General features: G+C 47.6%; 1 protein-coding gene across 1 annotated transcript in view; it reads right to left on the bottom strand.

Moving 5' to 3' along the window:
• LGR6 (leucine rich repeat containing G protein-coupled receptor 6) overlaps positions 1–14,549 on the bottom strand; it is a 153,937-nt gene that overhangs the window by 7,481 nt on the left and 131,907 nt on the right. The window contains exons 12-14 of the mRNA XM_082227417.1: positions 12,456–12,527; positions 9,117–9,242; positions 7,662–7,822 (exon numbers count right to left, since the gene is read on the bottom strand). Coding sequence (XP_082083543.1) covers positions 7,662–7,822; positions 9,117–9,242; positions 12,456–12,527 — 359 coding nt within the window. The remainder of the gene's footprint in view (positions 1–7,661; positions 7,823–9,116; positions 9,243–12,455; positions 12,528–14,549) is intronic.

Raw genomic sequence — 14,549 nt, 5'->3', positions numbered from 1 at the left:
CCCTGATGGCAACGCACAATGACGTCCTAAAGGACACTATGAAGCTTTTTCGTGCAATGGATATCATGTTTTCCAGCGATATTGAGGAGGGAGTGGTGCGCAGACAGCTAATGGCTTGCAAGCAGGGAAGCCGATCTGTCCGTGAGTACTGGACTGAGTTTACCATGCTGGTTCACAGATTGGGGTGGGACTTATCGGCGGCACCCATTCAGATGCTATTTGAAGAAGGTCTTTCTTCGGCTGTGAAAGACGAACTGTCCCGGAGCCCCAGGGCGGTGTCTATGGATCAGCTGACCAAATCTGCGCTGACCATAGGAGCGCGCCAGGAGGCAAGTGCCTTGGAGAGGCGGGAAGGTAAAGGGGAACGTTGGAAGGAGTTCCGCATTCCAGACATTCCTGAGCCAGCTTTCCCGCCGGCAGAGCCGATGGAAATCGGAACAGCGCGCGCGCAGTTTCAAAGCCCAGCGAAGGGGGTTGGAAGGAGGGAAAAGGCGCCCGGAAATGCTATCTCTGCCAACAGCCAGGTCACTTTGCCAGAGTCTGCCCCCAGAGGAAGGAATGGCAAGGAATGGTGGGAGCTGTTGTGGGAGGAGTGGAAGAGATATCGGAGCAAGTAAAAGCCAACGCCTGGCTGCCACCGTCGGGGCACAGCAGCCAGGCCAAAGAGCAGTGAAAGTGCCCATGCCAGAACCTCCCAAACCTGCCCTAGTGATAGAGGTGTCACTAGAGTTGCAAAACGGATACCCTCTGAAGATTAAGGCGCTGTTGGACTCAGGCAGCTCCTGCAATTTCATGAGCAAGGAGTTTGCAGCTGAACACCAGATACAGACGATCCCTTTAAGCAACCCCCTACAGGTGACCACGATCGATGGCAGGGAGCTGTTGGGAGGGGAAGTCAGCTTGCAGACCGTCCCAATGACAATGAAGGTGGCAAGGCACACGGAACTGATAGCGTTTAATGTGGCCACCTTGGGAGGGGCTCCCATTATTTTGGGGATGAGCTGGCTGGCGTTACATGATCCACTGGTGGGCTGGCATCAGAGAGTGGTTTCCTTTGGTTCTGCACATTGCTTAGAACACTGCAGGGAGGGAAAGGGTTCAGCAGGAGCCCAAGCTACCCTAGCAGGGACGGAAGTAACGGAGAAGGTGAAGGTACCACGGCAATACGCAGATCTCAGCGATGTGTTCAGCGAAAGGGAGGCTGACCAACTACCCCCGCATAGACCCTTTGATTGTCAAATCAATTTACTGCCTGGGGCGCAGCTCCCCGCAGGCAAGTTGTATGCCATGTCAGACAGAGAAATGCAGGAGTTACGAGAATTCATTGACAAGAACCTGAAGAGGGGTTTCATCAGAGAGTCAAGGGCAGTGGGAGGTAGTCCCGTGTTTTTTGTGGATAAAAAAAAACACGGACAAGCCGAGACTTGTGTGTGATTTCAGGGCCTTAAACGCAGTGTCAGAACCATTGGCCTTTCCCATGCCTAGAATAGATGACATTTTGAACAGGGTGCGGAAGGGAAAGATTTTTACCAAGCTGGACCTAAGGGGGGCATACAATCTGATACGTATAAGGAAAGGGGATGAATGGAAAACCACCATGTTCACCCCTTTGGGGGCATTTGAATATCTCGTTATGCCATTTGGATTACAAGCAGGCTCAGCGTGCTTTCAATCGCTGATGAACCACGTATTAGGGCCTTTGCTTTACAAGAATTGTGTGGCCTTCCTGGATGACGTGTTGGTGTATTCTGAGAATGAGGAGCAGCATGTGAGAGACGTCAGAGAAGTGTTGCGCAGGCTGCTAGACAACCGGCTGTGGGTGAAACTGGAGAAGTGTCAGTTTCATACCAAGGAGGTGGAGTTCCTGGGGTACTGCCTGTCAGACAAGGGATTAGCTATGGATCCCGGCAAGGTCCAGGCAGTGCTGGAATGGAAAACTCCCAAAACAAAGAAGGATGTGCAGAGGTTCCTAGGGTTTGGGAACTTTTACCGTAAGTTCATCCGAAACTTTGCCCACCTGACGGCGCCCATAACGGACTGTCTCAGCAGTAAGAAGAAATTTGTTTGGACTGAGGAGGCGGAGCGAGCTTTTGAGGAGCTAAAAGAGGCCTTCGCCTCTGAAGAACAACTTCTGCATGTGGATTTACAAAAAAAGATGAGAGTCGAAACAGACGCATCAGACAGAGCCATTGGGGCGGTGCTTCTCCTGCAGCCAGGGGGGGAGGAGTCAGAGTGGAGACCGTGTGCGTTTTTTTCGCGAAAACTGAACAAATCCGAGAGGAACTACACGGTGTACGATCGAGAACTTCTTGCTATCCATGAGGCTTTTCGGAGATGGAGGCACCTGCTAATTGGCGCACAACATAAGGTGCAAGTGTGCACTGACCACAAGAACCTAGAGTATTGGAGAACGGCACGAGTGCTCAACCAACGGCAGTTGAGATGGGCCCAGGAGTTCTTCAGATTTAACTTTGAGATTTGTTATGTGCCAGGCCCAGAGAACGTTAGGGCGGACGCTCTCTCACGTAAACCTGAATATTTGGAGGGGGAGGGAGCACCCGAAGAGAGACATGTCATTCCAGAGGACCGCTGGGTGTGTGGGGCGGCATTGGTGGGGCAAAGAGAACTGGTAGAGGGAACGGAGAACGATGAATACGCACAGGACAAACTCAGGGGACTCAGGAGGGAGGGAGATAAACCCGGAGGTTTTGAGGAGAGAAACGGGGCGTTGTACTACAAGGGAGCGTTATATATACCTGAAGGAGAGTTGAGGGGGAAGGTACTCAAGCAGCTGCACGACAGCCCCACAGCGGGGCATTTTGGGCAACACAGAACCATGTGGCTGGTGACCAGGGAATTTTGGTGGCCTAAGGTCAGGGAAGACGTGCGGGAGTATGTGAGGAGTTGTGACCAATGCCAGCGAGCCAAAGGGGAAAGGCGGGCGCCGGCAGGGTTATTAGAACCGCTACCCACACCAGAAAGACCATGGGAAGCAGTGGCCATAGATTTCATGACTGATCTGCCAAGGTCCAGAGGGAAAACAGCCATCATGGTTGTGGTAGACCTGTTAACCAAAATGGCACACTTTATAGCCTGCTCGCATGCGGTCACGGCAGAAGAAACCGCTAAATTGTTTGTAGAAAATGTGTTTAGGTTGCATGGCGCCCCCTTGAGGGTGGTTTCAGACCAGGGGAAACAATTTACTTCCAGGTTCTGGAGGAAGCTCATGAGCTTACTGCATGTAGAGGTAAATTTCTCGACTGCCCGGCATCCTGAAACCAATGGGCAGGCGGAAAGAGCCAATGGCATCCTCCAACAATATTTGAGGTGTTACGTCAATGACAGAGAGAATGATTGGGTGGAGAAGTTGGCATTGGCGGAATTTGCCTACAACAATGCGGAGAACGTGTCCACGGGGATGAGCCCCTTTTTGGCAAATTACGGGTGCCATCCCAGGGCTTTCCCAGGGGGGGAGGGGGAGAGATGGAGCGTTCCAGCTGCCGAACAGTTCGTAGAAGAAATGGAAGCTATCCATCGCCAGCTCCAACTTAACTTAGACAGGGCCAAGGAGGAATATAAGAGGCAGGCAGACAAACACAGGAGAGAAGGTGAAACCATTAGGGTGGGGGACCAAGTGTGGCTGTCAACCCAAGGGTTACCCTTCAAAGGGGGTTGTAAGAAGTTAAGACCCAAAAGACTGGGTCCATTTGAAATCACACAACAGGTCAATCCAGTGGCTTTCAGACTCCGGTTACCGAACCACATGAAGCTGCACCCAGTTTTCCACAGGTCATTGCTGTCACTGTATAAAGGGGACAGAGAAGGGAGGGTCACTCGGGGACCAGCAATGGAGGAAAGGGAACAAAGCTACCATGTAGCGGAGATCCTCGATTCCAGGTGGAAGGGAGATCAAGTAGAGTATTTGGTAATGTGGGAAGGGGAACCGGAGTCGGAAAACACCTGGGTTAGGGCAGAGGAGGTCAATGACGAAGTTTTAATAGAAACTTTTCATCAGAGGTTCCCACGTAAACCTCAGCCTGTAGCGAGGTTCCGGAGGGAATACTTTGCCACCACCGACGAAGAAGAGGAGTTGGAGGGGTTCACAGATTCCGAGGAGGAGGAGGATTCAGCGAGCCAGGACGGCGATCGATGGAGGGAATTGTTCGAGACGTCTGAAGATGAAGAAGATTCTTTTCGGGGTTTTACCTCTACACCTCCCAGAGGAGAGGAAATGGGAGGGGGTGAGGGGGGCCCTGGAGGGGAGGTGGATGTCAGGGAACTGCCATCGGAGCAACAGGTGGTGGAGGGGCTCAGGGAGGAAGGAAGAGACTCAACAGCTGAAGCAGGAACCAGCAGGGGGAGGAGTGGATCTCTGAGGGAATGCGAGCAGGAGGGAGGGCTCAGAGACGCTTCCAGCGAGAACAGTGGGGAGGTATCTGAGGCTCCCATAGGGAGACCCACGCCTCGCCGGAAACTGTCACGCCGTGAGTCCAGAAGGCGGGTTTCCGTTAAGGAGCTCTTATGCTGGAAACGATTCCGAAAACAACCACTGTCGGAATCTACGAGTGACTAGGGCAGACATGTTTGAGGAGCTCGGTCACACACAGAGGTTTGTGGAGTGGCACAAACTCTGAGGGAGCACGATTTTACGCACAAGCAGCTAATCATCCCATCACAGATATGGATATTGAGCAGCTCTATATTATTAGTACACCACTGCTGGAAACGTTTACCAGAGGTAAATGTTTTAAATAGGGTTTTGAATGGGCAGCACTAGGCACTGAGAGAGAGCGCTGAAGAAATGTCCTTTAATAGAGGCTTGCCACTCCCTCCCCCCCCCCGAGAAGCCCTGTGTTTTTCACAGATGCAGGAATTCTATAGGGACAGTTTTCCTCATCATGAGACAAAGTAATTGCCACGAGTCTCACAGTATGGTCAGGATCTGGCCCAGACTGGCAGGCTCTAATGCAGGAGGAAGAGGAAGAAAAAATGACAAGGTGGGACTGAATGGTGGGAACCTCAGAGGAAGGAGGATATCTTCACCCCAACTTGAGCTACTTCAGAAAGGGGAGTAGGGATACCCGCTCTCTTCCTGATCTTCCTGTGGAGCAGAGAGCCTCTGTGGAGCTGGGAAGGGCTCTGAACAGCTGAGGGCTGGGGAGGCAGAACAGGAGGGGACAGTCTTGTCACTGTTAGAATTCCTGCTCCATGACTGCAGTCATAGGATTTTTGTCTATCACATGACAGTGCATGTTTTGACTCCACAGAGTGGGAAGTGACGGAGACAGGATGTTTGTGTTACTGTGTTCCGTGAAGTGGGACTATTGTCCTTTGTTCTTTTTCTCTTTGCTGTTCGATGGTAGAGAGAGAGGGAGCCATGTTGCAGTGCTCCATGTGTGTTTATATGTTTAAAAAAGTAGATTAGCCAAAATGCTGAGTTGCTGAGGTCTGTTATGCAAGCTGCGAAGACTCTGTGGATCCCTAAGTGTGCCGATGTCTGTTGGCATCGGTCGCTGTGGTGTTCAGGCAGAAGAAAGCTTTTGAAGCTCCCGAACAATCAACCAGGAGGGAGGGAACATGCCAGTCGGGCATGTGTCTCTGCCAGGGTCCTACTCAAGAGTAGGACAAGCTCCTGACAGTAACATCAAACCAGGTGCCACCTCAGCCATCTTGACATTCCTGCAAGGCAACCTAGTCTTATGACTGAGCATGCCATGCCTTGCCTTGAAAAGCATGGCGTGTAGGTTGTGGAAACTTGTTGGGACATCTTTGTTGCTCCATCCTGTTCTAAACTTCTTGCCCTGCCCCTGAACTCCTGAGTTGTGACTCCTGAGCCCTGTGTCTGCTGCTGAGCCTACACTGTTACTTGCCAGAATAAAGATCTCTTTCTTCCCTACAAGTAAGATCCTCTGCATGTAAGGACAGCAATGGAGAAAGCTGCCCCTGTATAATTTCTGCCTGTCAAATAGCTGTTAGAGACAGAGAGCCTTTGTTGGTGGGGGGGAAATATTACAACAAATGTAGTATTAAGTATTTCTCTCTTCTGTAAGCTTTTTTCATGCCTTGAATAGTCACACACATGGACAGAATGGAATTTATGACGAATATTTCCCTAAGGAACTTTGGTTGAATGGCTGTGAGGTGTACAGCACATCACTGATGCCTCCTCATTGCAGAAATCCCAGTTCCATCCCAGCTAGGCTTGGAATATCCTGGCACCTGTAAGAGTAAGACCTGTTGCCCAGCAGTCTAGACAGCTGAGTCTCTGCTGTGTATTTTACTGGAGGTGTCAAGAACATGATTTGGGCAAACTTCAAAAAAGTGCATATTCTTTCCCACAAACATCCTGCCATCCAAACAGCTGGTTGTACAAAAGAACCACACAGAGCTTCCACTGAACTTGCAGGGAAAACTCTACTCTCTGCACTGCTGGATGCAAGGCCAAGCCCAGGAGCATAACATTATAAAAGGTACACTGGGACCATTCCTTGTGGCAATTTGAACCCACTATGTGGATTCCACAGTAGAGTACCTCCTCTACTGTGACTGATGCAAAGCTTTTCCAGGAAGAGCCATGAGCAAAACAGTCCACTCAAGCATTGCCATCCCTGCTCCCCAGGAATCAGATTGTGGGTGACCAACCAACCAGCTATTCAAAATATATTTTGTAAGTAATGAAGCAACTTTCTCCAAGTTCTTCTCTTTGAAAGAGAAGGTGGCAGGAGGTAGGGTACAACCCTGAGAGTATCTTTGTGAGTTGTAGAAAATCCACCTTCCATGGAATTTATTTATTTTTTCTGAAAGGGAAGAAATGCACACCCAGGATTCCCACAAAAAGATAAATGCTTATCAGCTCCCTAACTCCAGTGAAGTGTAAAAAAGGAGCATGAATAATAAGAAAAAAAAGGGTCTGGTACTACTTATTAATGAACAGTAAGCTTAAGCTTAAATATGAATTCTATTAAAAAACAGACAGCATCAACCAGGCTGCGATGGTAACTGCAGACCGCAGGTGGTGGCCTGCCCCATACAAGCCTTACAAAATGTGAGAAGGGTATCCTTGACTTTTCCAGAACTGAAGCAACAAGGCTGTTATAATATAGGCCAGGAGGCTGTCTCAGAAGGATCAAGAGATGACGAGTCTCCTCTCCCCATGGTAGACTGTGTCAAATGTATTCTTGTCAGTGTGTGTGGGCCATGTGTTTATACAATCATGTCATGCAGCAAACAAACAATCCAAGCTGTGGTTTGGGAATCCGTGTATTTCCACCAATGCTTTCTGCATGTGACTTGCAGTCACAGAGAATTGCCCCTGCTAGGAAAGATTCAGCCAAGTGAGCAGCAGACCCTCTCAATGCAACAGCCACAATGATTAAGCTGCCCCACTTTGATCCCTACTGCACAGAATCCCCCCTGAAATACATCCCAGTCTTCCTTTCTGTTCCTTGCACTCAGGAAGCTGCAGTTGCCAGTTCAGAGTGATCAAAATATTAGGGTAACCAGGAAAGTGCACGGTTTGCTCCAACACAATGAGAGCACAGACCTGCTTTTCTTCTTAGTGACTGCACTCCTCTCCCCCCCCCCCCAGCTTAACTTCTGATTTAACAAACTCAGGTTGCAAGCAGAAGTTAGACTGCGACCCGGAAATCGGTCTTACTCACAGTGATTATCAGTATGGCCTGTAAGCAGTCCCAAGGTCCTCTTGTGGCCGTCCTCATCCTCAGGACTCATATCCTCAGAATCCCATTGACTAGACATTTTGAAGAAATTGCTGCAGGCTCCATACGCACAGCACTGGTAGGCATAGGGCACTTCCAGGACCCTGGAGAGAAGAATACAGAGCTACTAGTTACCTGAAGGAGCTTGGGAGGACTGTAGTTCTGTGAGTGGGGCTAGGGATTCCTGGAAGAGACCTTTCACCACACTTTAATTATGAGTATTATATGGGAGAAGCCAATATAGTTACACAGGTATAGAACAAGCACATACACGGTCCCAGGTGTTTATTTAGGTGGTCTCCCAATATTTGTGCTCCTCTGGTATTTCCTCCTTCCTGCCCCATGTTCCTGTCTCTTCCTGCAAACACAAAGGTCTATCCATTTTTTAAAGGCTGCAACTATATCAGCTGTCTGCATCTTAATGGCTGATTTCATGACTAATACTCAGTGCCTTCTTTCCATAAACTTGGTAGAGCCTGAGGACAATACTGAGCACTCAAGAGTCTCTGATAATGTTTTGAATCCAAGGAATGTTGTGATCCATATACAGTTGTGCCTCGGAAGTCGAACGCCTTGCGAGTTGAACGTTTTGGCTCCTGAAGGCTGCAAACCTGGAAGTGAGTGTTTCAGTTTGCGAACGTTCTTTGGAACCCAAATGTCTGACATGGGTTCTGCAGCCAATCAGAAGCCACACCTTGGTTTCTGTACGTTTTGGAAGTCAAATGGACTTCCGGAACAGATTCCATTTGACTTCCGAGGTACGATGGTACTGCAAAGGCACTGAACTGGGGACAGAGTGCCACGGACTCCCCATTCACATACTGTAAATGCTAACGGTTGTATTTAGCTAAGTCCACCTCAGAATGAACGTGTTGAAATTAAGTTAGTCATGTCCATTAGCTTAAGTGGTTCTACTCTGAGCAGGACCAGTGCTGAACACCACATGTTGCTGGCACTTCTGCCATTGTTTTCTGAACATTACCGAGTATTGTCTTAGCTGCTTACTAATCCCTCCAGGCAGCTCATTAATCCACAGCAGACAAGACACGGCCACACAAACAGCATTTACTGTGGGAAGGCTGGATGTCATTAACTGAGGTTGGCTTTTGCAAAGGTTTTCCGCTCTGCTGAGCCCCAGGCGTGAGCCCCCTGCTTCCAAGGTCTCTGCTTGTGTGTGAGCTTGGATGATGCCAGCGACAAGACGTTCAGTGGCTCATCGATTTCTCAAGGCAGCAATGGATTCAGAGTGTGAGCAGGAAGTCACGCTTGCTCAAACCTCTGGCTGAAGAGCGTTCACGGAAACGTCTAGTAAACACGGACAGCGGAAGGCAGATCAAAGCAAATAAACGAAGTCCAATCATACAGAGCCAGAAGCCAGAAATCGGAAACAAAGCTCACCTCATCTTGGGAAAGCTCTCTTTTGTGAAGGATTCAGACAGTGCAGGGTTGCCTTTAAGTTTCAGATGAGTCAGTCCGCTCAATCCAGCCAATGGCAGTGTAACCAGCTGATTGTCAGTCAAATCTCTATTGGAAAAAAAGGCAGTGGGTGGAGGGAGGGGGGGACACTGGTATAGGTTAGTGAGAAGTGTGCTGGGCCCAAGAGATGAGCTTCAGGATATTTAGAATTCACTGTATATCATTACTGTTTCAATGAGGATTTTTTTAAACTTAAAAAAGGTTGGTTTATTTAAAGGATTTATAACCCAATTTTTGAGAGCCGCATCTTTTAAAATATATTTTTGTTAAACCATCCTGATAGTCCTTTGGGTGAGTTGTTGGGATATTGTTAAAAATCAATAGATCGTGTTACATAAATAAATGAAAAGAACGCAATAGGTGGCTGCTTTTCCCACACCTTTGTTCAGGTTAAGTTGTTACGAATTGGCAGGTATTTGGCTGCTTGGAGAAAAGACACAGCGTGCATTTACACCCTGATGCCAAACACCAACTCACATTACATGGGAAAGTATTCTTCTTGCAGCAAAATGTGGCAGCAGAGCCCCAAAAGGAAAGAGCCAAGAATGCTGCATTTCTCTAGGGTAAAAATGGCAACCACTGACCAAAACATGCATCTTTAAGGCAGCAACTATTTATAGAAAACTTGTGCTCATCACATAATCCTTGGTAAATAATCTAACTTTTAGGAGATGTATTTGCTTTAAATACGGTAGATCTCTTTCCATCAAAAATAGATGTTACCAGTAAGAAAATATATAGTGTTTTAAAGCACTCCATACACAGCGGCTGCATGACATGTCAAACTGAATCATGGATTAGTGCTACATGGACAAGGCTCCTTGTAAGGTTTCAAGCCAGTTTCATGACTCATGGTTTCAAGTTGCCTTATTTATCAGCTAGCAATTATGCAACAACTGTTGGCCATTCACAACGAACCCCTGTTTGTATGTGACATGAAGCCAAGGAAAATAAGCATCTACACATAGTGAATCTTGGTGGCTTCTCATTCCTCTGTGATATTCAACCTATAACCTTCTCACTAGTCTTGTTTATTTTATCTATTTATTTTCTAACATTTATAAGCCCACTTTACTTCCATCATGGAACCCAAGGAAGCATACACATGGTTCCTATAAGGTCTCCCAATGAGAAACTGTCCAAACAGAGATCCTGGAAGGTGTGGGCCTCTTTTGCTCTCCGTAGTTGCATTTTGTATTTTCACCAGAGAAATGTTGGAGGGTATGGTGCAGTGTAGGACTAGAACCAGGGAGACCAAAGGTAAAGAACCACTGCTTTGCTAATCAAGTTAACTGGTGACCTCAAAGAGTGGCTGTGATGCTATAATAGGAAAGGGTATGGTCTTTTATAGTATCCTGAGCTACCTGGGAAGAAGAATGGTACAAGAGTGTAATAAAATATGTAAATAGCATTATTATATTATACATTCTTCCCAGGCTAGCCAGCAAGTAGCTTTAATACGTGATTCACCCACTGAGGATGTATGAGGGGAAGCTATTCTGCTGAATGGCAGAAAGATTCCAAGTATAGGTTGAATTATCACTAAGGAAAGAGAGGCCAACAAAGTTCACTATGTGTAGCTGATTGTTTCTCAGTATAGTTGCTCTGTTAGCTTCGCTGGCAAAAGGCACGATCACTTTTATCTCTTCCACACAATAAAAAAGCGAGGCTTTTCTCCAAAATGCCAGACGAATAGCCTCAGGCCCACAGACAGATTTCATGCACTCCTTTTTGTCCCACACGTTGCAATATAATAGTGCGGTGAGACATTTATATCACATCAGCATAGTGATCAGATATGCCTTTGTGGCCCATTTATCCCTGCAGGCCAGTGGCTCAAGCAGTTTGTGTCTACCCTGGCTCCACACTTCCCAACTGCAATGACTGTGGGACCAGTGTGGGTTGTGTTCTCAGCACAACAGAGTTCCAGGAGTCAGCAGAGGCGTGCCCCACGAGAAAAGGACCTACTTTCCCCAGGAACGCTTCCTGTACTTCTGCTTATGCACAGACATGTCAAAATAAGACCATGGGAAAATGCAGTGTCAATGAAGCACACGTACACCTGGCCCATCACTTTAGCAATCCTGCTTTGTGGTTCTTCCATAGCAGTTCATAGAATTATACCATTGTAAAGGATCTGACGGTCATCTGGTTCAAACCCCTGCAATGCAGGAATCTCAACAAACAGCCCCCGCCATCCAATTTGAAATCATATAGGGCCCTGCTTAGCTTTGCAAATGTGCTAGCAGTTTTATTGCTGCAGCACTAGATGCTCAGTTGCTCTTTTGTTAATAGCAGGACGTGCCCCTGAATCCACCCCCTAGTCTCAAGTATTCTATAAGGACACTGACACTTCCCCTAGCTTCCACATGCCTAGAATCTAGAGGTCCATGCCTAGATTCTCAAACAATGAAGTCCAGCAGCCTGCTGTCCCTATGCATGCTATTTAGACTTGCTTTGGACAAAAGTCCATTGGTGGAATTCAATATCATCCTCTCCCAATTGCTCCATCTGGCATTCTCGTTTGCTAGATGGAACTACCCCTCTTTCAGGGGGCATGGGAAGGTGTTTGGGGAGGAGAGGAAGGGAAAGCCTCATTTTCCAGCAGCAGTCCATGCGCAGGACTTCCGCTGCTGGGGCTGGTTAGGTAAATCCCACCCCATTATCCCTAGAAATTAGGGAACTAGGCTTTTGTACCATGTACTGTTAGCCTGCCACGTTTAAGGGGAATCTGCCAGCAATACGTTTCTTTTCTTTTCACCTGATTTTCCCTTGAAAATAAGTACATGGTTTTAGTCCAGTAACAGAACATGCTGTATGGGTTATTTCAGCTAAACTCTGTTCTGTAATAGAACCAACCCTTGGCATTTAATGGTATATTATTTTTTAAACAAGAAGGGACAGTGGAGCCAAGAAAGGCCTTTGGGATGTTGATGCTCCTCATCAATTCCAAAATTTTCACTGCTTGGCAGAACTAAGAACTTTCACTTGCCTGGTGTTAAAAATATTATAAAGTGATAGCACTTTTACCCTTTTAATTTAGACATGGAAAATGGATAAGCAATCAGGTTTTGGTCAGGTGAAAAGCATATTTAGCTGTGTGTAAAAGGAGATTAACTTCTTCTGCAGCACCTCAGTTTGGGGTATTTAATTTTTGACACAATGCCTACCTCTCTTGCTGCCCTGGCCTGCTTTGGAAGGGAGGGTGGCATATAAATTTAACTTAAACAACAGTAATTTATCCCTGCCACTGTAACTTACAGCTTGATGAGAGAGCGGAGGGTCACAAAGGCATCCGTGTGGATAGACTGAATGGAATTCCAGCTCAGGTCTCTGCAAGGCAAAAGTACATGCAGGGATGGAGAAAGTATGCTGAAGAGTCTGTAAGTCAGGGGTGGGGAACTGCTAGGGTTGGGCAAAATAAAGGACAGGTTGGGGGGGATTGTGGGGCTAAAAATTACTTTACCTGGTGCAGAAATGTGTTCAAAGCCATCCATGACAATGACACAGGGTTTACAGTGGTTTATTCTGTGACCCACCCTCTGGCTGTGCAAAAACCCTCTTTCTAACTCTTCCTCCCTGCCCCACCCCACCCCACCCTCTGCCTGTGCCCTGTGATAACTATTGCTCTCACCCTTGGCTCTCCTCCTTGTGAACCTACCCTTTGCCTAATACCTGGTCAGGCTTTCACTCTCCTCCTCCCACCGGACCCACCCTCTGCCAGCACAGTTTGAGGATGAGGAAGAGAAGAAGCTTGAACACATGAAAAAACTCGTCCCACTGGAAGTCCAAGCAGGAAAAAAAGGATAACCACATTTTTCTAGGGACGGGTAGCAACCATCCCATCGGTTGGATCTGGCACCTGGGGCTTCCCCATACAGCTTGTAGCATCCCCACTCCCTTTGCAATTAGGCATCAAAAAGCCTTCTATTGGCTCCAATGAAAAGCTTCTTTTAAGCATGATAGCAGCGCAGGAGGGCATTTTCAGGAAAAGGTTGTGCCTGGGGAAGGAAGGGTTGACCCTGTCCTTTCTGTGCACTGTGACCTCCCCACCCACCAAAGGGTGGTGGAGGAATTATCATGTGTGAATTTAGTATGAGTATGGTGTGGGTTGTTATTTCAGCAGAACCTCAAAAGTATGGGCCTTAGGAATACAAGCTGGCTGGTCACACAACAGGGCTCTTGCATATAGCTTCTGAAAGATCCATGGAGGGTATGAGGGACTGTTGTTCTCTAGCTTCAACAGGGAGAGCTGTGTAAGGAACAGCCTGAGCAGAAAGTGAAAGGCTGTGAGGTTTGCAAGATTGGGCTAGGGACTAAGCTTTGGGACAGAGGACTCTGTTCGAGAACTTGAGTAAGGAACAGGAAAGATGAGTGATGGACCATTGTTTTTACTTATTTTTAATTTCCCCCCTTTTCAGTCCAAAGGGTTGAAACATTTTGGTGCACAAATAATCTCTTGCTCCTGGTATGCTTGTAACTCTGAAGAATGCAATACATCACAAGTCTTCTCTCTGTGTGAGGCATGCGACAGATATAGAGTGTGTGTTCATATTGTTGTAGATTTGAAGGGGACACCACTAAACCCTAGAAATTAATAAATGGTAGGGTTTTGATTAGTTGGAGGGTTGAAGGGAAAATTGCAGGCCAGTGGAAGAACACCAGCTAAGCTTCCTTTCCAAGCCAGGACCTCACCTGGGATAGAGGCATAAACATGACAAAAGGTGTTGATGGTCGATCTGAGAGGAATTCCTGGGCCTGGGCAGACAGAGCTTGCTATGGTGATAAGGTGTATGACTGAAGTGTCAGGAAAAGAGAGAGTTTGGAGTGAGGTGTGATGGGAAGAAAGGGGGAGAGAAGAGACTGGGATCCATCTTGGGCAGCCTGGCTGAAGGCTGGCTGGGAAAGATAACTTTGACTCCAGTGCTGCGCTGCTGTGGGGGACAAGCCCTCTTGAAATGACCATGCTGTAAGATCTGGACTCCCTCCATGCAGACTGAAGGTGTAAATAGATGAACGAATTATATTTATTAAAGCCACAACAGTCTTCGCTGCATCTTCAAGCTTCCAAAGGAGCACAAACCCTGGGTGAGTGCCTGAAATCCCCTGGAATCTTGCTTCTGGCTTGGCAGAGAGTAGGGGTGGCACCCAACTTCTGCAACAATATTTTAAATTCATCTGCATCTGGTACTTCTGCAGGCTTGGAGATGGGCCCAACACATTGAAGTACATATCCCACTCAGTGCTGCTGCTCCTTTTTTTCGGTTGGTGGGGGCAAGGTAGATGTCATCACAAGAATGGGCTGTTGTGTGTCTATGGGCTGGCATGGCAGGCTTGTTTTGAATAGATCTTTGT

Source organism: Podarcis vaucheri, assembly GCF_965113315.1.
Source record: "Podarcis vaucheri genome assembly, chromosome: 6".
Classification (NCBI taxonomy): Eukaryota; Metazoa; Chordata; class Lepidosauria; order Squamata; family Lacertidae; genus Podarcis; species Podarcis vaucheri.
Note: the sequence above shows the minus strand (reverse complement) of the source record. Positions and strands in the feature narration are given on the sequence as shown.